General features: G+C 40.3%; 2 protein-coding genes across 3 annotated transcripts; one reads left to right on the forward strand and one right to left on the reverse strand.

The window, feature by feature from the left end:
* Nucleotides 1-573: 573 nt before the first annotated feature.
* Nucleotides 574-25,317, reverse strand: jak3 (Janus kinase 3 (a protein tyrosine kinase, leukocyte)). 2 transcript variants are annotated; one of them, XR_013844998.1, is made up of 25 exons: nt 25,274-25,313; nt 23,632-23,858; nt 23,319-23,436; nt 21,916-22,033; nt 21,292-21,437; nt 20,833-21,136; nt 20,412-20,531; nt 20,143-20,300; nt 19,769-19,880; nt 19,120-19,300; nt 18,549-18,673; nt 18,110-18,241; nt 17,903-17,990; nt 17,336-17,460; nt 16,881-17,019; nt 16,362-16,513; nt 16,061-16,211; nt 15,425-15,561; nt 12,404-12,593; nt 12,097-12,221; nt 11,258-11,430; nt 11,060-11,177; nt 10,816-10,929; nt 10,261-10,487; nt 574-597 (listed from the first exon to the last, which is right to left on the reverse strand). XR_013844998.1 is itself a non-coding variant. In XM_080033254.1 (24 exons), the coding sequence occupies exons 2-24, from the start codon at nt 23,828-23,830 to the stop codon at nt 10,368-10,370; spliced, it is 3,345 nt and encodes a 1,114-aa protein (XP_079889380.1). In that variant the 5' UTR covers nt 23,831-23,838; nt 25,274-25,317; the 3' UTR covers nt 10,359-10,367. The 2 variants fall into 2 exon arrangements, 1 of the variants encoding a protein (XP_079889380.1); XM_080033254.1 differs by lacking the exon at nt 574-597 and having other exon boundaries at nt 10,359-10,487; nt 23,632-23,838; nt 25,274-25,317.
* On the forward strand, nt 7,833-9,665 carry LOC307254762 (N-acetyllactosaminide beta-1,3-N-acetylglucosaminyltransferase 3-like). The gene has a single exon (XM_080033255.1). It carries the CDS (start codon nt 8,419-8,421, stop codon nt 9,661-9,663), a length of 1,245 nt encoding a protein of 414 aa, XP_079889381.1. The 5' UTR covers nt 7,833-8,418; the 3' UTR covers nt 9,664-9,665.
* Nucleotides 25,318-25,769: the final 452 nt, after the last annotated feature.

Below are 25,769 nucleotides of genomic sequence, written 5' to 3' on the forward strand. Positions count from 1 at the left end.
TATATCTAACTGCACCCGGAAGTTAGGAGATGTTTAGCTCTAACTCATTTCCCACTGTATATTATTCATTACAAATTTAAATCTAGTCTGGTTGCAGACCTGTGAACCTCCTCACATCACATCTTGACATAATAATAAAAAGAAAGTAATATCTGAGAGTGTACAGAGAGAATGCGTGGTAGGCTGCATTTTTTACAATTTTTTCCTAATGACATTTTGAACTTGGCTTGAAACTCATAATAATTTTTGATGTCAAAGGACTCCAATCTTAAATGATACATTGTTTGTGTGAAATTTAAAGAAGCAATTATTTAGATCCATGAAATCACAAATGAAAATTACACTTTATGTATGCAGTTGATGTATATCCATCCCTGCAGTGCCTGTAGCAGCATCCTTTATCAACTTCCATTGGAACTTTCATTTCATCCCTGCAAACATCAGGAACAGGGAGCATTGTGGGTCATCTTTTTCACACTGAGGCTCTGTACTATTGCCTCATCCCGGGATGGTCTGTCTCTCTTGAGGCTATTGGATGAGAGAGGTTGCCAGCTGTGCCCGGAAGTGCCTCTTACTCATTACTCCCTTTTCAGGGATCTGCAGAGTTCAACAGTTACACACTTTTATTTTACACATCACTATTTATATATATAGTGTATGGACTTACACATATATACACTCACTGGCCACTTTATTAGGGTACACCTGTTCAAAGCCTTATAAAAACAGAGGGCTGATCAGCCAATCACATGGCAGAAATGTATTGCATTTAGGCATTTAGACGTGGTCAAGACAATGTACTGAAGTCAAACCGAGCATCAGAATGGGGAAGAAAGGGGGTTTAGGTGACTTTGAACATGGCATGGTTGATGGTGCACGGCAGGATGGATCCATACTTTCATGTTGTTTACGCCAAATTCTGAACCTGCCATCTGAATGTCGCAACTGAAATCGAGAATCATCAGACCAGGCATGATTTTTCAATCTTCTATTGTCCAATTTTGGTGATCCTGTGATAATTGTAGCCTCAGTTTCCTGTTGTTAGCTGACGGGAGTGGCACCCGGTGGGGTCTTCTGTTGCTGTAGCCCATCTGCTTCAAGGTTGGTCGTGTTGTGCGTTCAGAGATGGTATTCTGCATATCCTGGTTGTAACAAGTGGTTATTCGAGTTACTGTTGCCTTTCTATAATCCAGTATTCCCATCCTCCACTGACCTCTGACTTAAACAAGGCATTTTACGTCCACATAAATGCTGCTCACTGGATATTTTTTCTTTTTCCATTCTCTGTAAACCCTAGAGATGGTTTAGAGTGAAAATCCCAGTAGATCAGCAGTTTCTGAAATACTCATACTAGCCCTTCTAGCACCTTCAACATTGCCATGTTCAAGGTCACCTAACACCCCTTTCTTGCCCATTCTGATGCTCGGTTTTGGCTTCAGTAGGTTGTCCTGTCCAGGTCTACATGCCTAGATGCATTGGGTTTCTGCCATGTGATTGGCTGATTAGTTATATGTGTTAACAAGAAAATGAACCGCTGTACCTAATAAAGTGGCCGGTGAGTGTGTGTGTGTGTGTGTATACACTCAACAAAAATATAAACGCAACACTTTTGTTTTTGCTCCCATTTTTCATGAGATGGACTTAAAGATCTAAAATTCATTCCAGATACACAATATTACCATTTCTCTCAAACATTGTTCACAAATCTGTCTAAATGTGTGATAGTGAGCACTTCTGCTTTGCTGAGATAATCCATCCCACCTCACAGGTGTGCCACATCAAGATGCTGATCTGACATCATGATTAGTGCACAGGTGTGCCTTAGACTGTCCACAATAAAAGGCCACTCTGAAATGTGCATGATGATCTCAAGCGCGTTTGGATCCTGTTTGTTGCGGAGAAAAGTCTCTCAACGCTGCAGGACGGGGAAGGCAGTGTTATCATGGTCCTTAAAACACTGTTCATGTTTGGGAAAATGTCAGCAGGGCAGCTGTCCAGTACTTCCATTAATGTAGGAAAGTTTTCCAGATCCATTTTCCGTGTGATGTGTTCAATGAACACAGCATGTTCAGTATCTGCGATCTCAATGCCATACAGTGCACATGGACCATTTAGAATGTTTTTTTTCGCCAAAAGTGGCAGATCCAGGTGCGCAAGAGGCCGCTGCTCTCATTAATCCATACGTGTCGTCCATAAAGCGGCAGTTTAACTCGGTGATCTGCCTGTCAAGAATACAGTTCCACAGCGCCCTTAAATCATCATTGCTCTTGACAGCCGACGTTTTTCCCAGCATTGTGGTGACAACAGACTTGTGAAACTTTGAAGGCAGCTTGCGTTCACGAGAAGCAAGCACGTCCCAGTTAGTTATCTCATGCTTTTCCATCAGTTCTTCTGTCAGTTCGAGCACGTCACCAAAGTCACCCTTCGAGTCCTCGCGGAAAGTTGCATATGTAGCTTTCAGTGTTTCAATCAGTGAAATGCAGTCTGTCACACAAAGTGTTGAGCTCTGCAGGCCCTTGGTGGCAAAATCGCTGTTTTCAAACAGTTTGCAAAAAGTCACAAGCATGAGAACAAACTTTTTCGTTTGCATCTGCTGCAGGAGCTGCTCTGCTTCTATTTTCGTTTGTCCACTGGTTTCGGAAAAGCCGGCCAGAACATCCAGTTGCTAATTGAGGGTGCTATCTGATGGTGCACGAAACCGCCATCCGCTGTCTGCGTCGACCATGATGTTGCGTAAAGATGTCACTGGACAGAACTAATGAGTAGGCTACGAGAGGGGTTTCTGAACATTATTATTTTTTGGTAGCTACTGTAAATATTTTAAATTATAAATGTTTTCAAGAAAAAAACATATAGCCTATTGTATGAGAAAAGACCATTAAACATTTTTTTTTTCATGAATCTGATTGGGTGGGCCCACTGTCAATCTGGGTGGGCCTGTACCAACCAGGTCCACCCGTGGATCCGCCCCTGACCGTGTGTGGATAGTTTTTCGCTTTTTGGAAAGGATCGACGGTGTGCAGCCTCGCGACCAAGGTCGGAGCAAACGGGTGAGCTCGTTCTCCAGGGGCTGTTTAGCCGTACAGCACGAAGTGCTATCGCCGCTACTTTGTTGTTGGTGGGGCAACTTTGTTGGCTTCCCCCCACTATTGTAGCCGCTAACTGTACCTTCCCTTATTGAATATCATTTGTTTTTGATAGAGACAGCTCGGCTGTTCTAGATTGCCACTTTTTGTTTTTTGGCTGGTAAACTTTTCTTAAAAAAAAAAAGAAGAAGGGAAGAGGTTTTTCGTTCATTGTATTCTCGTCAGTCGATCCCCAGTGAAGGCAGCACTCTCGCGTCCTCTCCTGGGAACACTGCTGTGTATCGCTGTGCGGTCACTTACTGGTGAAGACAGCGCTTTCGCGTCCTCTCCCGGTAACACTGCCGTGTGTTATTTGCTTTAGTAGCTAACTGGAGAAGGCAATGCTATCGCTCCCTCTCACAGTGTTCTGCTGAGGGCTCGTGTGTAGCGCCTGTGTGGTCTCCCATGTTCCTGACGATGGCCATGACCACTGACCCTCTTGCCTCGTGAGGGCCTCTGGTCTCGGCTTCGAGTGTTGGAGGGAGGGCCTCTTGGAGAGCGCCTGCATGGGCTGCAGCCTCATGCCTTGGGCCCTCAGGGTGGCTAGGCTTGCAAAGATGGAGCATCTGACTGCCGACGATCTCCCCTTAATAGCACCACTTCCTCCAGCTCAGCCCGGCCACTCTAGACACCGGGACACAGAGCTCGATGCTCACAGGCAGACTCGGCTCAGCTTGGTGCCTTCTTCAGGTACAGCCCTGCCCGACCCCTTTCTCTGTTCCTCCCTTAGGGGAGTGCTAGAGGGAGCTATATGCATGCTGGAGGGACACCAGGGCTAGCTCCCATTCTATTTCCGATGCCTGAACCTTGGCTGCTATGCAGAATGTAGCACGGTTGGGGCTGGGCGGCATGCCACCCGTTGAGCCTGCCCTTGGCTCCCGACGAAGGCGGATGCCAGGTGTCCCCGGCCCCAGTGCAGGGTCACCGGCGACCTGCTTTTAAAGGCCTACGATACAGCGGCACGTATGGGCCGGGTAGGCAACTCCCTCACCCACCTAAGGCTGGCGCTCTCAACCTCTCTGCAACAAGCTACAGTTGAGTCATCTCTGCAGAGGCGTAGCGATGCGTCACTGCAGGCCTTTGGCCTCATGTCCAGGGACTTAGGGCACATTATGTTCACCCTTGTCCAGACTCGCCACCAGGTTTGGCTGGCTAAGTCGCCTAATAATTTTATGTTTTGTTTTTTTAAATTAATGTGCAATTGAATCATCTTCCTTTTAACCTCCCAAAACACATCTCCACAACAGACCGGGCACTGCTTAGTCTATAGTTGTAGTTGTGCTGTTCTGGGGTCAGTCTTCCCGTGTCCGAAAAGGGCTTCATGAGCCATTCCTGCAGGGGATAAGCTGGGTCACCGATCAGGTAATGTCCAACGTCACAGCTAGAGATGGTCACCTTGTTTTGACCCATTAACTCCCCGTCACCGAGTGCTTCCCACAGCTGTGACTGTCTCAGCACTCTGGCGTCGTGAACACTTCCTGGAAAGCCAACACAGACATCCCAGAAAAGTCCTTTGCCATCTACAACTGCCTGCAAAACTACAGAATGCCATCCTTTCTGGTTTTAAAAGTCACATGGGTATTCCTCTGGTGCCAGTATAGGAATGTGGCAGTGGAACACACTGTGGTACTCTCCAACGGTTTTGGAAGAAAGTAGCCATCACCACCAAATTATCAGCATTGGGGGTTCTGATATGAATGGGAAGCAGCACCTTGATGGCCGCACTGCAGAAGGCCTGAACACATATGCACACAGTACTGATGCCGACTCCAAACAGATGGCTGATGGTCCTGTACTCACTCCCAGTGGCCAGCTTCCACAGGGCAATGGCGACACGTTTTCGAATCGGGACACGCAAACGGAAGTTGGTATCCCTTCTCCCCAACGCAGGCCTTAGACGGTCACAGATGTATTCGAACGACTCCCGGGACGCACGGAAATTCTGCACGAATTGTTGCGGGCTGAAATCGGGAACAATCGTCTCCCACCAGTGCTGAGATCGCGGTTGCGCTCTGATAGGATGTGGCCTCCGCCTTGCCATCCGCCTCAATATTAACTGTAATATTAATACAATTTGTACAATGGTCAGTACTAGAAAGGCAATATATGTTCTACTCTTAATTTGGAAAGGATCAGAGATGTTATTGGGTAGGTAAATTCATTCATTTTCTCAAGCCCTTGACTACCTTTATAATTAAGTATAGGAATAAATGCACAGCCATGGTCAGGAAAGCCAAATCTGAATACTACCTTGAATTAATCTCAAACTGCTACTCTAACCCTGCACTATTTTGGAAAGCTATAACAAAAACAATTCTAGCACAGTTCCCACTCAGATCAAATTAAATGGTCACACTCTCAATGATCAAAAAGAGATTGGCTTAGCTTTTAATAAACATTTTGTAGCTGCTGGTCAACACTTTCAGAATGGAGGATATACGCCTTCTACCACCAGTAGTAACGTACCGCCTGTCTCTCAAACTCCTATTTTCAGCCTTGATCTTCTTCCCACAAGTGTTGTTGTAGATGCGCTCCTCGCCATCAACCCCAAGAAGTACATGGGAGAGGACAATTTGGATCCGTTTTCAATCAAGCTTTCGACACATATAATATCAAAACAAATTACCCATATTTTTAATCGTTCCATCTCCACTGGAATAGTTCCTAAAATTTGGAAAATAGCTCATGTAATTCCTTTACATAAAGGTGGTGACAAAAATAATCTTAATAACTACAGGCCAATTTCCAAACTCCCATGCCTGGCAAAAATTCTAGAATCACTTATTAATAATCAGTTAAAAACATTTCTAACTAGTGCTTCCATTTTGAGCCCATCCCAATCTGGTTTTAGGGCAGGCCATAGTACTCTCTTCTGTGACTTTGGTTGTAGACAACATTGTTGCAGCATTAGACAAGAAAAAGCACTGTGCAGCACTTTTATTGATCTTTCAAAGGCCTTTGATACTGTTGACCACCATTTGCTTTTACAGAGGCTTTATGACATTGGCTTTGATCAGTCTGCATATAGCTGGTTTAGGGATTATCTCTCTGATAGACAGCAGTCAGTTAAACTGGGAAGATACCAATCTGAATTCTTAACTGGTACAAATGGTGTCCCACAGGGCTCAATTTTAGGTCCAGTTCTTTTCACAATTTATATAAATAACATTGTTTCATCGCTAAAAAACTGTCATGCCCATCTATACGCTGACGACACAGTACTGTATTGCATTTCCGATTCGGTGCACCAATCTATTGAGAACCTACAAAGCTCTTTTAATACTCTGCAGGACTGTCTAGTAGACCTCAGGCTTGTTCTTAATACAGACAAAACCAAATATATGTGTTTCTCCAGAGCAAGAACTACAAATTTGAATGATTTTAATGTTTTTACAAAGAATGGATTTTTTATTGAAAGAGTCACAGAGTACAAATATCTCGGCATCTGGTTAGATGATAAACTCACTTTTAATTTCCATATAAAAAATCTTGTTTGTCGACTACGACAAAAAATTGGCTATTTTTATAGGAACAAAACCACCTTCCCTTTATTTAGTAGGAAAAGGATTATTGAGGCAGTTTTTATGTCTGTCCTTGATTACGATGATGTGGTTTACCGGCATGCATCTCATTCATGTCTTAAACTCCTAGACTCTGTTTTTCACTCTGCTTTAAGGTTCATCACAGGAGATGCTTATGACACACACCATTGTCTTTTATATGAAAAGGTTGGGTGGTACTCCCTTAAAGAGAGACGTGATGCACATTGGCATATTTTTATTTACAAAGCCTTGACCGGGAAGCTTCCTCGTTATTTAACAGAAATGTTGCAAATTTCAGATGGGCTTTATCAGACCCGCTCCACTGACATGCTCATGCTTTATGTCCCACAAGCCCGGTCTGAGCTGGGAAAGACAGCTTTTAGCTTCAGTGCCACCGACTCCTGGAACAACTTACAGCAACAAATTAAACTAAATAACTTCATATCCTTTAATCAATTTAAACAAACTATCTTAAATCTGCCAAACTCTACCTGTAACTGTTTTAATTAGGCTATATTGTACTTTCACCCATTTAATTTCATTTTAATTGCTGCCACTCTTCACCACTATGTAAATGTTTCAATTGTTTTTGAAATTTGTTTTTTTTTTTGTTTTTTTTTCTTCTCTTCACCTGTTGTTGTGTATTTGATGTATTTGCATTGAACATTGTGAATGCATTGTTGTTTTTCCTTGGAATTTGTTTGAACTCGACACCATTGAAAATGAGGGTCACCCCTCAATTGGTCTCTCGAGGATAAATAAAAGTTAAATGAAAAAAAAAATTAAGTATTTGAGGGACAAATGATAAAATAATAGAATTTTTTTTTAAAGAACAATAGTGGGGATTTGTTGTTCCCAGAAAGCTGTAAACCTTTCCAATTCAATGTTTGCATTATTGTTCATTTCCATAGGTAGATAAATACATTATTAAGGTACAAGGTAGGCCTAAGCAGGAAGCTTATCATAGTTTATGGAAAACATGTGGGAGAGGCCACACAGGAAACTCTTATACCAGAAATCACATGCAGTAAAGCAGAATGCGAACACCCTCCAATAGACAACACACTTCATGGGACATGGGACATACACAATTTGATTAACTTCTTTTTTAACAGCACCGGCAGATACTTCAGATCGCACCAGAACTCAACACATTTAGGTTTGTACAACATTCCATTTTTAACAATAGTTTAAAAAATAAATTGATCAATGAGGAGACAGACAAAATCTAAATAAATGTGTTGAATAAATGGTTAATACTTTTAAGAAGTTGTACCTGAAAGCCTTTAAAAAAGTGGTGAGATCTGTGGCTTTATTTTTAAATATATTTTATTATTTATAGTGAATAAAGTAGTAAAGTATTTACATACAGTCTTTATTCACAGGCATTTTTTAAAACGCTTATCTTTGCTATACAAACAAATATATATGTATATTTTCTTTTCTTTTCTGATTTTGATCCCCTTTCATGTAAACATAATAAATAGAACTATTCAATAAAGTAGAGTGTAGATTCACAGGCATCTAAGGATGGATTAATTATTAACAACTGATTTATTGCATCTTTCAATACGTGCTCAGGTAACTTATCAGTAGGCGTATCCATTGGCTAAAGAGTCTTTGACTGATGTTTTTTCAGGAACTCCCTGATTTCTTTCTTACTAGTTTATCAGTAATTATTTGCAGAATTGTGTTTGTTATTTCAGTGTTTAAAATAATGTACACAACAAGTAACTGCATAAATTGCTTCAATGCAATGTTTTTGTCATAATTGTTTTTCTTCTGTCAGACCTATGGAAAAAATGTGTTGGAGGATGAGAACAAACGTGAAGAAAACCCTCATAATAGTTGGAGCTCTTGGTCTGTTGGTCCTCCATCTCTGGAAAGATGTTTTTGCTCAACATACAACCAACCTCAGTCGAGTAAATGCTGGAAGGGATGGCAGTCAAAAGGAACCAACCACCAAAACAAACTATGTTTATTCTTGGCCAAAATGTCAACAAAACATATCTGCTGCCAACGTCACAGGATTCAGCTCTCTTCCTCAGCACATTAAAGACTTTCTCTACTATCGACACTGTCGCCATTTCCCCATGCTGCTGGACCTGCCTGACAAATGTGGAGGAGCTGATAAGTCAGCAAAAGTCTTCCTACTGCTGGTCATTAAAAGCTCCACAGGGAACTATGACCGCCGAGAGGTGCTGCGCAAAACCTGGGCCAAAGAGAGGCTTCATAACGGTGTGTGGATCAGAAGGATCTTCATCTCAGGAACCGCAGGTTCTGGTTTTGAGAAAGAGAGACTGAACACACTGCTTGAGCTGGAGCAACGTGAGTACAACGACATCCTCCAATGGGACTTTAAGGACACATTCTATAACCTCACCATGAAGCAGATTCTCTTCCTGGAATGGATGGAAAGAAACTGTCCGAACGCTCGCTTCTTGCTAAATGGTGACGATGACGTCTTTGCCAACACAGACAACATGGTGGAGTATCTCCAAAGCCAAGATGCTAATGATGGAAGCAAGCACCTCTTTGCTGGCCACCTGTTCCAGAAGACGGGGCCCGTTCGGTGGTCACAGAGCAAATACTATGTCCCTGTTCAGGTGCAGGAGTCAGACTCGTTTCCCCCCTATTGTGGTGGTGGGGGCTTCCTCTTTTCTGGTTACACAGCTTTGGTCATATACAAAATGTCCCAGTCCATTACTATTAATCCAATTGATGATGTTTACATGGGAATGTGTCTGGCCAAAGCAGGTCTCAGTCCAGTTTTCCATGTGGGCTTCAGGACCCTAGGACTGCACGTCCCCTCAAAGAAAGTAGATCTATATGACCCCTGTTTTTATAAAGAACTCTTATTGGTACACAGATTCTTGCCAGCTCAAATGTATTTTATGTGGCATAAAATACATGATCCTAATTTGAAATGTGGTAGGCCTCAAGACAGAAACTTCGCTAAAAAAGATATATTACCGACTCGTGTGATTGGGGTGTGAGCGTTGCATTGACTTGACTGTGCCAATACGTTAATTAAATAATTTTTTCACTTTCCTCAGTTTTTTAACCCCCTTCACACAGATATATAACAGTGATATATTTCGTTTAAAAACTTGTTTTTCCAGTGCCCAGTGCAGTTCACCTTTAATCTTTTGTTTTGTCTTCAGGAATAATTTGTAGTATGTAGTCATATCGTCTAACCAGTGACAGAATGTTGTTCCTCAAAATGAGAATTTCATGATTGTGATTCCGTAAAAGAGTGAGCAGAGTTGTTGTTTTTCACTTGCCATGTGTTATTAACATTGCAACATTAAGTGTATTTCCATCAGGTGAGGGGAAGACTGAAAGTTAGGTTAGGGAGAATTTTATATTTGTATTGCTCTGTCCCTGTGAACATTAAATGTTACATTATCTCTTGGGTTACACATGTACTGTTACACCATGGTATTCCCTGCTTTCAACTGCCTTGAGTAAATATTTCTCTCCTTTACACAATAAATGCTAGCATCATGCTACTCCTATTGTACATAAGCGATATAACCTCCCTTGTATTTACAGTAGATTTGAAAATATATTATCAGTATGCCAATGCTTACATAATTGGGTGTAGTCCACTGATGTGAGTGTGAAAGCTGTGTGAACAGAATTTAGTTTTGGAAAGCCAAACATGAGTTCAGCTGTGGGGTTTCAGCAACGCTCCTTGTCAGCCTTTAGGGTTCTCTCTCTCGTCCTGCATCATAGTTTCAATTTGGTTTCCCACACTGGAGAAATCCGGCCGCTCCTCGAAGTCGTACGCCCAGCACTGTTTCATCAAAGTGTATACCTGGTATTGCAATGAGAAAGAAATTAGCGGTATTTGCATGGAATAATTTGTGCGAGTTGAAGGTAAAAATAAATGTTTAAAAAAATGCATCAAGACCATATCCATGTAGGTCGTACTACCTCTTACAGAATTAACAGCAGATGGTGAATTAAAATACAAAAGATAAAATCCTTCCGTTAGAAGGACAAAAAAAGTTTTTTGGGAAGTGTTATGTGTGGTCCTTATTCAAAATGATCAGCATCACAGCCTATTTGTAGTAGAGACCGGAATGCAGTCTTCTTAAAAGGCTCCTGTATTTCAAAAATTTAACCATATAGATACTACATACCTTGAGTGGGCAGTGTGGAGGAGCTGGCAACCTCCAAGTATTCTTCAGAATATTTGCCAGATACATTAAGATGGATGGACCCGGAACGTTGTGTCCAATCTCCTGCATACATAGCTAAAACAGTAACATTAATTAAACTTAAAAAGAAGGGGGAAACCGAAAGTTTGATTGAACAATTCTTAAGAATTTACAAAATATTGAAATATTGTCAGTGCATGTATGTATCAACAGTAAACCTTCTTACTCGCTTTGGGTTGGTGCTCATGTCGCAGTAGGAGAAAAGCTCGTGAAGGACAACTCCAAAACTCCAGACGTCTGACTTGTGGGAGAATCTGGACTCAGTAATGGACTCTGGCGCGTACCTGCATCAGATGAGAATTGTAATGTCGTGATCTTCAGAGTACAGAGTATTTGAGTCTACAAAAACATTGGAGAAAGCTACCAGAAAATGGGACTCTCTCCAGGCTGCGTGACTCTGTAGTACTCCTTGTCAAAAGGAATAATCTTGGTCAGCCCGAAATCCGCGATTTTCACCAGCGACTCACTGGCTACAAGAATATTTCTGGCTGCGAGGTCTCGGTGCACATAACGCTTGGTCTGCAGGTACTCCATCCCCTGGGGAAAGGAAAACAGAACAGCAAAAAAACAAAAGAAGATGAAATAACTTTCTCTCCCATTGTCCAATTCACTTTGTTTTATGCCGTGCAATCGACCTTGCCTAATATCTTACAGATATTTAAGGTAACATACAGGGTGCAGAGGGATTTCCTGATTGTATGTTGTAAAATAATAAAAACACATTATTCTATTTGCTCTTGTTTGACTCCTTTCCATTGGTTTGAAAGTATTGTTTGTAAAAGGACGATAGGTGGAGTTTAGTTTCCTTTCAAAAATTGCATCGTGCAGAGACTGCTAAAGCTAATTTCAGTTAACTCAGGGTTCAGTACAAATGCTTGCTTATCTGGATGTCTTGTATGGCTACATTTCTACAGAAATTTCTGTCAAAAGATGTTGACTTGTAAGACATTTTTGGCGTGAAATGTGAATAAAAAGCAACATTTATTTGTTTAAGATAAAGAGAGAAGCCTGTATTTTCTGGCAACTTAAAGATTAAAGTGTATTCATTTTTAGGAAAAGACTCAAAGTGACGATTCTTGATGTTTTTGATCAATGTGAAAGTCAACAAATAATAATTAATTTACGGTTCACTTAAATGTAGCTTACTGAAAATGTTGCAGTGTCAACCATATGCAGGAGCTCATGTACTATATGGAATCTTACCTTACAGATCTGAGAAGCAAAAAGCAGCATCCGCCTGGTGTTGATGTTATGTCGGTGATTCTCCATGTAGCCGATAAGGCTGCCGTGGGGCAGGTACTCCATCACCAAACTCATACTGAGGCGACCTGTGAACAGAAATACATCTAAATCATTCAGCAGAGGAAAACCTTCTCAACCCAGAACACACTCCCAATCATATAGTTGTTTTGAATTACAAGTCAGTCTGGAGTCAGCTAAAGACAAACAATGTCAAACTGTGTTGTTCGTTCTTCCGGAGTTGCCCATTTGTATGCAGTGAGTTTATTACCCATGCTGTAGCACACTCCTTTGTATTCGACGATGTAGTCACATTGAACATCGCTGAGGGTTTTGACCTCTGCCTTGAAGTCGTCCAGGGTCGACTGCTTGTTGGGCTGCAGCTTCTTCACAGCGACCAAATCGCCCGTGTTATCCCCCAGCGGGTCATAACGGCAAAGTTCAACGCTGCCAAAGTTACCCTGGAGAATGTTTGGAGTCACTCAGTTATCTGGTCACACACACCCAAACATTTCAAATAAAACCTCATCATATCATGTGCCAGTGCAGGACACACTATGATAATAGACTGTGATCCTTTTAGAAAAGTTAAAAGGTTTGTTGAGCAAAGACACAGCTTATATTTACATACTACTACATAATACTTAAAGGTTCAGTAAGCGGAATGGTCAGTTTAGCTAACTTCCTGTCACTGTCTGCAGTTAACAGTCCCCTCCCTCATCCCCATGTCACCACATTAATGCACTGCGGTCTTCAAGCAGCAGGTTATCTAGCATCATCTCAGATAAATAAGTGTGATAAAACATGATGAAAACCATCAAAACAGACATTGGGAATGATTTTTACCTGCTCCGCCATTGTAGGCGCATAAACATTCACCCATCTGCACGTGCACCGGCAGTGAGACGGGTGCCGATTTGTAGCGTTCTCTCTGCTGATTGGATATCAGTTTCGGGATCCCCGAAAAATTTATTTGCCGATTACATGCAGAGCAGGTGACTGAGAGATCGGCTTTTTGAAACTTGCACAATATGTAAGTGATCACTGTTTGAATAAACACTTATATTAACATAAATAAAACGCTTACTTCACCTTTAAAAATAGCTTTAGTTAAAGGTGAAGTAAGCGGTTAATTTATGTTAATATAAGTGTTAAACCGCTCTTTATTCAAACAGTGATCACTTACATAATGTGTGCGTTTCATAAAGCTGATCTCTCAGTCAGCTGCTTTGCATGTAATCGGCAAATAACCTTTTTGGGGATCCCAAAATTATTATCCAATCACAAAAGAGAACGATACAAACCGACACCCGTCTCACTCATGGTCTCAGTGGCGCAAAAAGTGGGTATGCACTAGAGGGGCGCCAAAGCGATCGGGGGAAAATTACTTGGAGTCGTTATTTTTCTGTATTTAAAGCTCCCATATTATACACTTTTCGGTTATATTATACACCATATTATATGGTCTTAGTGGTCACTAATACGTTTTTCTTTAATAGTTTGCTGAAAAAAACTTTCAGATAATTTATTGTACTATGCTGATGTTCAGCTAATCTCACAATGGCCTATTTTTTAAAAAGAGCTGCAGCTCCCCTCGTAAATATACAATCTTTGAGCTCCCCCCGCCCCCTGTCCGGAAGCGAAGCCAGATACGCCTCGCCCTCTGTCTGTCAGGACCGTGGACCAATAAGAAATAGGGGTGTGGGCTGCACAGTGGAAGCTTCTGGCTTTCCAGTTTTTGAGGTCAGAAACGAGGAGAATTCTGACTGGAGTATATTGGGGGGGAGGGGTGGGGGTTTCAGAAAGGGGGAGAGTGAGAAAAGGAGAGATTGTTATTTTTTTGAATATGATCAATAACAGAGGCACGTCAGTGATAATGCGCCCCCCGCTCCTTCGCCTCCTCCTCCCCACACTATAAGCGCTCCAGTGCGCGCCCCCTCGAGCACACGCTGGAGTGCGAGAGCTTTCATTTGAATCGTGTTGTCATCTGATGACAGGGACCTAAAGTTGGAGAGGCAGAAAAGAAAGCTCTCGGGGGCACAAAACAGAAAACGGGAAAATTGATAAGGAGAAAGATTGCGTGGATGATAAAAAGCTTTTGTTTTAAATGGCCGATTGTATTGATTAATGCACACTGATTATCGGCCGCGACTCGTGGATTGTCACTGCAGATCTACGTGTCACCTCAAGTTTTTGACTATATCTGTTTTCACAGTTTTTGAATGGTATTGTAGTGATTAGCCTATAGCAGGTCAGTGCCAAAACAACACACTCACCTGTTTCCCACTATTATCATATTTTGCACCATTCCAGCGCACGACTGAGTTGTGTGTGTGTGTGTGTGTGTGTGTGTGTGTGTGTGTGTGTGTGTGTGTGTGTGTGTGTGTGTGTGTGTGTGTGTGTGTGTGTGTGAGTGTGTGTGTGTGTGTGAGTGAGTGAGTGAGAAAGAGAGAGAGAGAGAGAGAGAGAGAGAGAGAGAGAGAGAGAGAGAGAGAGAGGGAGTAAGGTCTCCTAACAGAGGCAATGTGCCAGACTCACAATTTCAGTTGATTAAAATTTATAAATAACTTAACATGAAAAGACTGAGGTTAAGTTTGTCTTAGTTTCTGTTTCCATTTCACTGAACAAGATGATCGATTAGCTTGGATGCATCTCAGTCTAAAGAGATATTTTAAGGTCCTGATAAGACAGTAGATCAGTGTAGGCAGACATGACATGGTGCCTGCTAAGTGTCTGCATACCCCCCAGAAAGTGAGTAGTTGCGCCCCTGCATGGTCTCACTGCTGGTGCACGCCAGAGCGACACATGGGTGAATGTTTATGCGCCTACAATGGCGGAGCAGGTAAAAACCCTTCCCAATGTCTGTTTTGATGGTTTTTATCATGTTTTATCACACTTATGGATCTGAGATGACGCTAGATAACTCGCTGCTTGAAGACCGCAGTGCATTAATGTGGTGACAAAGGGACGAGCGAGGGGACTGCTAACTGCAGTAACTGACAGGAAGTTAGCTAAAAGAGCCATTCCGCTTACAGCACCTTTAAGAAGTGGGTCCAGTCCATCTTTCACATCTTCCCCTGTCTGTTTTTTCAGCAATGACAAACTCTTTCAATTTGAGTCATTGCCACATTGAGGCATTTTCTTTATCTAAAAATACACGCTGTTATTTGTAATTGTCTATACACATGCAGATAATTACCAAGCACTTCTCAAAACATAAAATCGTGATTATTAAAGTGCAGGGGTCTGCATTATGTAGATGCGGTCTGTTGAGTGGTGAGTTAACACTTACTTTCCCCAGAAGGGCCAGGTAGCGTAGGTGTCTCTCCTCAAACAATTTCTCATCTTCTCGAGCTGAGGGATCTCCACACAGGGGTTTCCACACAGGGTTCTGTGTGACTGTTTCAGTGGCGTGTAGAATCACATAGTCTGCCACAAACAATAAAGAATTCTTGGTAATGGTTCGTATAAGACTTTCAGGCCCAAACAGAAAGACAGAGAAGTATTTAAGATGATAATTTATGGTGGGCATCAGATTTTTAAAGCAAGCTAACACTTTGATATTCAACTTGATGATATATTGATGAAAATATTCTTCCCAACTGCACAAAAAGAAGAGATAAGTAAATATATAAAATAAAATTACCAGAAATGTACATGCAACTCTTCCTCATGTTTGATATTTAATATCTCTTGTCCCTATTGAAGATATTGTATAATGGTGTTGTCATGACTCTTCCTCTATTTCATACCGTTAATACAGTATATTGATACTATTTTTAGTTGTTTCCAAAGGATCAAAACTGATCGGGAAATTCTCCTACGGGTCATTTGTTTTACTGAACTGGAATTAAGGAAAGTGAATCTGACACTTTTTATAGATCTGGGATTTCAAATGTCCGTATTCATTATCAGGTGAGATACACACCCGAAGTAATCAGACTGTTGAGTTGACGGATGATACTGCGACAGGAAGGCCTGAAGGCTGCCTGGTATTCCATACACTGACTGATCAGGTCGGCAAGCTCTGTCCACTGAGAGGGAGGCAGCTGCTGGAAGCTGTCATAGAACTTCTGCTTCTGAAAAAAAATAAGATTTGATCCCATGAGCACTTGACGGCATTAAAACATTGTACTTTTTTAGAATACAAGTTTAACATGATATAATGTCAGAACTCAAAGGCAGCTTCATTGGTCACTGCATTGACTATAGGAAATAAGTGGGAGTACCTGGCCCAAGTTCCAGCCTTGCAGGGGATTGTTCCCACCGTTGAAAATTTCCCACATGGTGGCGCCAAAGCTCCACTTATCACAGTCCAGAGTCAAGTTATCGGTGGACTCCAGCACCTCAGGGGCCACCCATGGGATCCTGTCCTGGATAACTAGACAAACAAATGCATAAATACATGTTCACAGATGCATGAACATAGCACAAAAAGTAAATTTTTAATGTTTTACACTAACTTGGGTGACACAAATACAATCTATATTATAAAGTATTATTCCAAATAAACATACTCCATGTAAACCCGGTTCCAGGAAAAAGTGAGTAATGTGAATTCCTACATGGTATTCTATTTTATTTTATTTGAGTGCTACTAAATCATTAAACTGTATATAGTCACAGTAAAACCTCAGTCATCAGGTCCATCTCCAGGCTGTTATATGCAGTATATTTGCAATAAATGGACCTCATGATTGTGTCTGACTTGGTTTTTTGGAGATAAGAAAAAACCCTGCTTTATTTACCCTCATAGCTGAGCATGGCCACGCTGATGCCCGGGTCACTCAGCTTGATGAAAGGAGAGCTTCCCTGTGACTGGTCACCTTCTCTGGCCAGCAGCAAATTTTTTGCACAGATGTTCCCATGAACGATGTTCTTGTCCTCCTGCAGGACAGTGACATGTTAATGTTGACTACATGCAATATCCCACATCAGCTTATTCTCAGACTGGAACTGATTAAGCAAAATGTCATTCAGGATAGGAATATTTGGCTAATATCTAATATATGATATCAATATTTCAATGACTCCTTGCACTTTTATTGTGGCAGTAAGATCAAATAAATGAAAGTGAAAATCAGAACTGTCTAACATTAAATAGAAGAAAAAATATGTAACAACCAATTCGGCTTCAGACAGTTTTGTTGCCGTTACTTTTGTAAGATCTGATAATGCTCTACATTAGAAACATGTGTCTTACCAGAAAGCTTAGGACAGACGCAAGCTGTTTGGCAACGTCAAGTTTCCAGCTCACTGACACGGATCTCCCTCTCTTCAAGTAAAGGTCGAGGGCCCCGTGCTCGACAAACTCCTGCACCATGATGTCTGTGGGGCACAGCAAGGATTGTTTCTACAGCTGTACTTCAAACCAAACACACAGGGTCAGAAATGCTCAGCCACAGACAAGTGGCTGAGTCAGGGTCACACGAGGACTTAATGTGAAGATCAACACGAGGACAATGTTTTAATCTTCCCATTCATTAAGTTGCACACATTTGCAAATGTACAGAATTGAACACCAAGTACATGTAAATGCTTTGTAACTGATCCGAAGTGAACCGAATACAATCTTATTCTCCACACGTACCTTAGTAGCAAAAGTGTCTCTTCGAATAATCACAAATATTTACATTTACACAAAACACATGATTCCCAGAACACTAACCCAAACACACATTGACCTAATGAAACTGATGAGAAATAAAACATTAAACTGTAGCAAAGGAAGGGACAGTCTGAGATAATCTGCGGTTTAGTTTGAACTTACTTTTTACTCCATGAACACTAACACCATACACAAGGAGGAGATGTTTGTTTGAAATCTGACTCATCAAGCTGGCAGCTTCAAAGAATGACTGGCAGAAGTGGAGGACAAGAAAACAACATGTGTATGAAGTTAAAATGAATGTTTTTGATCTATGAATATTTCATTGGAAACATTTATAGTATATTTTAGTCTGCAGATGAGCCCCACCTCCCAGCAGTTTCTGTGGATAGCATCAAGCTCTTTCAGGAAAACGTGTGTCTTGTGCTTCTCCCCATCACGAATGTCTGTTTTTTTGCCCTTGAAAATTCGAGTGAAGGATCCCTGTCCGAGGCTTTCACCCTTCCAGGAAAAATACATAAAGAAACTATAAATCAAAGATTACTCCATGATACATAACATTCTAATTTTGAAGTACCTTTCATATTAGTTTGACATACACTTTCTTTGTAGTAGCAGCATTTGTCGCATGAAAGTAGTGGGGTACGATTAGTTGGAGCAACAATGGAAATAGTCTAATAAAAGAACTAGAGACGGCAGTAATAAAAGCAATGTTGGTATCAAAAAGTGGAAGAAGACTAGTATTGATATTCATATAAATGGTATGGTAACAGGTCTGGTGCTTTTGAAGTCACATCTAGAAACTTACCCATTCCAAGTCTTCATATTTGATCATGTGGAACTGGATATGACTGAATTTGTTCCTTTCGAGTGTTGGGGACCCTTGAGCATCTAGAGAGCTGCTGTTGCATACGATGATCAGATTTGTGAGCTCTGTAGGAACAGCAGTTTATTGTTACGCTGAATATGAAGGTTGCAAATAGGAAGGTACACATCTTGGTTCAAGCAAGAAATAGAGAAATTAAGTTGATACATGTTCTGAGTGAGTGTCAGTGTTGCACTTTAAGGTTGTGGTCTCAAGTCGGTTCTCAAGACCAATTTTTAAAGGTCTTGTTCTTGTCAAATAATAATAAACCACGTTTCCATTTTGGTCTCGGTCTCAGAGAAAGAGGATTAGGATTTCATAGAAGTTTATATAACCACCTGGTAGAACACAGGGGACTGCTAACTGCAGTCAGTGACAGGACGTTTGCTAAACTGACCATTCCGCTTACTGAACCTTAAAGGCAAACAACTATTGACAAAACTACAGATCCAGTCCTATGTTTAATAGAGTACATTTTATTAATCATCATATGCAAGGAAAATGGAAAACAAACCTTTGGGTCGGGGAGGACAACAGCGATCCAACTTGACAGGTACTTCAGCAAGAAGTAGCTTATTGTGTTGGTAATGGCTGGTGAGCTCTCTCAAGCTAGAAAATGATTTCTGGACACCAGGAAGACTGTATTGCTCATTCTTAGTAATGAGACAGTCTTTATAATCAAGTCCAAGTGGGGTCTACAGAAATAGATTTGTTAAACAAATTTCACAACATTAAAAACATACTTGAATAAATTAATTAAATAATTTCGACAGACTTTGATCTGTGTAAAGTTCTGAAAAGGAGTGGAAAAGTCGATAAGTTGTCAGTGTATAAAGTTTAGTGACATGACAATGATGCAGACGATTTTCTTTGGACAACTGTTCAGAAAAACAGGTGCATTGTCTGCATAGAGATACACCTTTATGATTGCAAGATACTTGCACTTGTGATTTAATTGTAATCACAAACTTTTTAAATTTGTATATTATAATATCTCTGCTAAGCTTGTCACATACTGAACAATTAAAGCTTTAGAGAATTTTCTTTTACCACATCTGAACCACATAAAAAAATTTACAGACACAAGCTACCAAATTATTCTTCAGAGTAAATTCTAAATGTATCTTCTGTGTCTGTTATGTTGCTTCAACAAGAACCCTTACCTGAACACAAACAGTAAGGAAGAAGTTGCCATAGTTCTTGGGACTCCGTCGGAGAAGGAAAGTACCACCTTTAAATCCTGACTTTTTCAGCTTGTTGACTGCAAACTCTGAACTGATTAAAACATATATAATGGAAATATAAAAATTAATTAACACCCCTTATATGGTGATATTAGATTCAGTATCTATCAAGATGAATCGGGCGCTCGTGACGCAATGGTCAGAGCTTCGCCCCCCCTACAGACCCGGGTTCAAAACTCGCCCGGGTCCGTTCTCTACATGTCTTCCCCTCTCTGCCCCACTTCAACTCTGTCTCTCCATCTAATAAAAGCAAAAATGCTCCAAAAATAAATCCTTCAAAAAAAATTACTCACGTGATTGGGCCATGACAGTGGTTTTTGATCCCCTCAAGAATACTTGGAGGAGCAATGTCTTGACAGAAGTAGTGGCTTGAGTCTGTAGTCAGTCTGAAGTAGCCATCAACAAGTGACACAAATGAAAGTGCTGTCTTTAGACTTTGGAACTTGGCTTCCTGTAGCGCAAATCAAGGGTAAATAGAAATGTATATTTAGCATCAAATCAAAATAATTAAATCTGAAAAACATTAACAGAAATAATGATAAGGGTAAAATATGTCCCTAACCAAGCATTTGTCATCTTTGCGTGTAATTGTCACCATCCTGTTGTCTTGGGGAACCTGCTCATGGCATACCCTTTTTATACTGATGTCAATGATTTCTTTGAAATCACAGAAGGTCTGCCACTGTCAGAATAAAGAAGAAGTGAGATTAATTATTCAACAACATCTCTTAAGTCAGGGTTGGGTATTAGGTCACAAGGCCTTCGAAAGGGCCAAGTAAAGTCATCATAAATGCCAGAGTTTTTTCAAAGACCAATTGACAAGATCTAACGAAACAAGATCTGACGAAGTACAGTTTAAAAGCAAAATATAAAGCATCACAAATTATTTGGTGGAATGAACTATGAGATGTCATCTGGTGCAACAAAAGACTACCTCTAATATACCTTGTTGCCATCCAAACTCAAGTTGAACTTGCTCTTACCATAGCACCATCAGGTTGACAACTTCCACTGGTTTGAATTCCAGATTCCCCAGTGACCCGTATGAGAGAAAATGTTGACTTTGAATGGGAGGAAGAAGGAATCACGTGGAAGATTTCGCTTCCAAGAGAAGGCTCGATGCCAGCCAGTTCAATCAGGTACTTGAGCTTCAAGCTGCACTCATCTACTGAGAAGTTGCCAAGCTTCTTTAAGAAACGCTTGAGGGTGTTTCGGATGCGATAGCGATCCAGGCGGTTTCTTCTTTGGATGTCGTGGCGATGTGACTTAGGAAGGCATGATTTGTAGCTGAAACAGGAAGAGTGTTATAATGACTGCAAACCATAACAAATAGAACTTATCATCCGAAAATAAATTAAATGTCACTGAAAACTTTAGTTGTTTAAACTTCCGCTGGTGAACCTGGGTTTGTTCGAAATAAAGCGCCTTCTAAATGTAAATACCTGACTGTTTTGCAGAGCTCTCTTACAGTCTGTTTGCGCTCTTTAGCCATTCTCCACAAGTCCAGCACTGCAAGGCCGAGGCATTCCTCTTGGGTACTCAAAGGTGGAGACACTCCTGCCTCACTAGTGATGAAGTCGCTTCGCAACTATGCACAAAAATAAATTAAGGTTCATGGTCTTTGATATATGGACAGTGCATGAAACTTTTTTCTGGCATTTAACTGTTTCGCACATGTAACATTAAAGTAGTAGTGCAAGAAAACAATGAGAATGTTTAATGAGAATGATTACTACACCAACCGATGGGACAGGTCTAAACATGAATCCCGTTAAAAGAACATCAGACCTTGTCAGACCTAATCGTCCTTAGATTTACGGTACATAGCAGATTAGGAGTCTCTTAAAATACGCCAGTGCTAAATATAATGCGATAAAGATTTATCAAACCACCATATGTATGAATGTAAATTAATTGGATAATTACAGAATGAGATACTGACATTGCTGGTGTATATTTAGAAACTTTCACAAAAACTGATATAAATATTTTATTAAATTACATCGATTCATTATATATTTCAATGATCCAATAAACTACATGTTTCGAAATATTTTATACTTTACCTGAGCAAAGAGATAATCAATGACACTGTAGTCAAGCACTGGATTGGCACTGTCTCGGGTCAGACTGTAGCGGTACGATGTTTTTGGTCCTTGTCCAAACCAGTTTCCAAAGAAAAACCTGAATACCAAAAAAAGGGCAGTTATTAATATGAGCATAGACATATACATTATTTTAAGTTAATGAGTTAATGTCCAACAAAATGCACAGTTATTTTTTAACTTGCATTGTTTATTTATTATTTTTTCGGACAATTCCACACAATACACAATTTTCTCTTGCAAATATTCATACATCATACTTTGTGTTGTCCAAAGGGAGACGGAAGAAGCCAAAGGCTTATCAGGTCCCGCCCCCAAAATTGTGTGGTACCTTGTGATGGAAATTAATGTTGTGTGTATGTATATATATATAATATACACATTATATTGCCATACATTGTGAATCTTCATACAAGTAATCTAACTGTCAAGCTGTTCTGACCTTACTCTTGTTTAAGGTAAAGTAAGGTTGTTTATAACTGAGATAGTAGGTACTGGAGACTAAGGGTGTATTCACACTGGGAAAGTCCGCTAGTTCACTTGCTTTGGTCCAGACCAAATAGAGTTTAGATTTTTTTCGTTTGGTGTGGTCCACTTTCACATTGCCCCTTTTGCAAGTGAACCAGCATTAAGAAGTAAAACCACATGTGATCTGAGGTCATTCATTCATTGGACAGACAAGCAGGAAAAACGAAGTAAAAGCTGCGAAATATACAACTGATACGATATGGGGTTAAAAAAAAAAATAAAATAAATAAATAGGCCTACATCTAGCCTATAAATAAAATAAAAAAAACATAAAATTATTGTTGTTTCATATGGTTATAATATGTAGGCCTGTGTCAATGTGTACGATCTGAAACATAATATTTACTGTATTTTTGCTGCTGGACGCACGGCTCGCAAGGAATAGGCTCAAGCTGACACACAGCTGATTTAGCCGTGTGTCAGCTGGGTGTGAGTTTGGCGCGGCTCAGCTCCAAACTGACACAGGGATAGTATTGACGTAGTGCGTTTTGAAGCGCATCGAGACCACCTCTTCAGCTGGGTCTCGGAGCGTTTGTTTGGTCCGCCCCCGAGTGCGATTGCTGTATTCACACCTGTCTGAAACATGCGCACCGAAGGCGGAAGTGCACCTGAGTTCATTTCAACTGAACTAAACACGGCATGTGTGAATACACCCTCAGATCACGTTGTTTTTTATGGCTTACCATTTTTTGGTTTTGATTTGTTTCTGTTGTAAGCAATGTATGCCTTCATTTGGGTTGCATCCTATTCCGTAACATCTTAACACAGTGTATTTTACATTACTTTTTGACATAAACATGAGAAAAGGTTCGATTCCTCATTTACTTTTCACCCACCTGACTCTAAAGTGGACTTGTATGGTTTCTTCTGTGTTGAACATGTGCGATGGAGGATACCAGAATGAGAGATCGGCAGATGCCAAACCAAAAAGACTTTGGTACACCGGTAAAATTCCTGGAGAAAGAGAACACGTACAGTATATCATCTTGGCATGGCTGATCCTTGTAATGCCAAAAATACTTTCCCAACAATAAGAAATGTCCACACTTGTAAGAAACAATGAAGAAGTATGTTGTGTGCTCCAATTAATTGTTTTACTAGCCATGAAACGCCTTCTGTGAGACTTGTGACTTGCTAGTGACGTCTTACCACATGTTTTTCCTGCTTCAACGCAGACATTTTCAGCAGAGATTTGTCCAGATGAAATGTGTATTGTTGTTTCCTCCTTCGTGGCTGGGAAGAAGTAGAGGTGTACAAGTAAACTATGGTCAGCACTAGAACTGGACCGCTGACTGCCTTCCCGCTCTCTGATCACCAGAGGGGCCAAATCCTCCTCACTGAGATCCATGTGTGCTTCTGAGGACGACATCAACAAACTTTTGATATTTTCAGACAGCAAAGACAGGAAACTGACACTTAGCTTAGGGTGACACAATTTCAGTGCTTTCAAATGCAAATTAAGCTTTACAATAATGTAGAAAAATAATATAACCCTGATGAGATGGCATTGTGAAACTGAAATTGCATTTGAGTGCTCTGTGGACTCTTCCACGTCTGTCAGTTTCATAAATAGCATGATAAACAGTCCTCTTTAATAGCCATGAGCATGATGTGTGATTGGCCGCTTTTCACTAGGTCACACCACAGTAGCTGGTTTCCTACTTTAATTTTGCTCAAAACAAAATACGGTTAAAATCATACACTTTCTAACATATGGATACAATGAATCCCGAGAGAGGTTTTCTATGAAATGGTAAATGTATCTCTTCAAACTAATGTTAGACGTTATAATCAAATTATAATAGCACATAGCATTTTTCATTTTAATAAGCTACAGCTTATTAAATAGTTGTGATGGCTCCTGATGTAACCTCAGTGAACATTAGCCAGCTGCCAGCCTTTTGTCAACATCATTACTTCACTGATTTCTTCTTCTTTTTTAAACCATTTATGGTAATTGTTGTCAAGCTGAAATGAAAAAACTTTCCCCTCTGCCTCGTCTTGTTTTTTCCATATCTTTGTTGAGGAAAAACCTTTGAAATTATTTACTCAAATAAAAGTTACAACAAAAAGTCACTATGCATATTATATAAACTGATGTTTAGCTCACAAAATCTTAAAAACAAAGTGTCACTATAGTTTATAGATACATGTAGTAGATTAAAACGTCCAATGTTTTCCCTTTGAAACTCATGCACACAGCTTAGATTCAAACTCAGATGTATATTAATGTTACAGTATAAAAATATCATGTTGTAATGTACAGAACTTTGTACAGTAATTTACTGAAGATTGTGTGTGAACACGTGAGGAAAAATTTCCACAATGACTACGAATGTCAAATGTAGATGTGAGGGGATTCCCGTTATATTAGAAGAAACTGCACAACATGTTCTGCTGCCGATGATTTTGTAACAGAGCATATCAAATGTATTATACTATGTAATAATGTGTGTTATTGTTTTAAATTTCCATAATTGATATTCTACTTACTTTCAATATGATAACAATATAATCCGATTACTTTCACTTGGCATTATTAACATAAATGGAATTCAATTGTGTAATGTACAGTTAACCCGATCTTTGTCACAGCCAGTAGTATCTTAATAGCAGCTTGCTACAGATGGAGCAAAACATTAGAGAAAGCACATTCTACACAATATAGTATAAAATGGACAATATAAAATGGAACTGATATTTTGTTACCTCGCATTGCAGCTTAAAACTCACAGATTTTAGGGCTAAAGATTAATAAAATACGTCATGGAGCTTTTTGGTTTAGTCTTACCTTTACATTTACACAGCAGAAGTCCTCGTCTCGGTCATTTGTCCTCGTAAACCAGGTCTATCTTCGTGTAGTTCTGCATTTATGCTGTATGTGTGTGTGTGTGTGTGTGTGTGTGTGTGTGTGTGTGTGTGTGTGTGTGTGTGTGTGTGTGTGTGTGTGTGTGTGTGTGTGTGTGTGTGTGTGTGTGTGTGATTGTGGCTGTCTGTGTTTTACAGGAAGTTTAAAAGCATTTCCTGATTTTGAGAAGCAGTTGCTTGTCAAACAGTTTTGATGTCGTTGACTGAACTGACACTTAATATGAATACATTAAAAGTTTAAATGATTAATGGAATAGTTTACTTTTCAGAATAACTGGGTTGTAAACATCAGGGCGTATATGGTGCTTTACACAAGTGTTCTCTCTCTCTTTTTTTAACTGAAGAGCCCTGTTACAAAACTAGATCAACTGTTAAATATTCAACTGGATATGCTATATGGAAGATGCTACCAAATTGTA

This window comes from Ammodytes marinus (assembly GCF_949987685.1).
Source record: "Ammodytes marinus genome assembly, chromosome: 8".
Lineage (NCBI taxonomy): Eukaryota > Metazoa > Chordata > Actinopteri > Uranoscopiformes > Ammodytidae > Ammodytes > Ammodytes marinus.

Excerpts from the sequence above, each read along its gene's own strand:
- LOC307254762 (XM_080033255.1), top strand. The coding sequence starts at position 8,419 with ATGCAATGTTTTTGTCATAATTGTTTTTCTTCTGTCAGACCTATGGAA.
- jak3 (XM_080033254.1), bottom strand. The coding sequence starts at position 23,830 with ATGGATCTCAGTGAGGAGGATTTGGCCCCTCTGGTGATCAGAGAGCGG. Across the intron at positions 17,991-18,109 it reads TCCACAGAAACTGCTGGGAG|TCATTCTTTGAAGCTGCCAG; the intron begins GTGGGGCTCATC and ends CACTTCTGCCAG. Across the intron at positions 11,178-11,257 it reads GGAGAGAGTCCCATTTTCTG|GTACGCGCCAGAGTCCATTA; the intron begins GTAGCTTTCTCC and ends CATCTGATGCAG.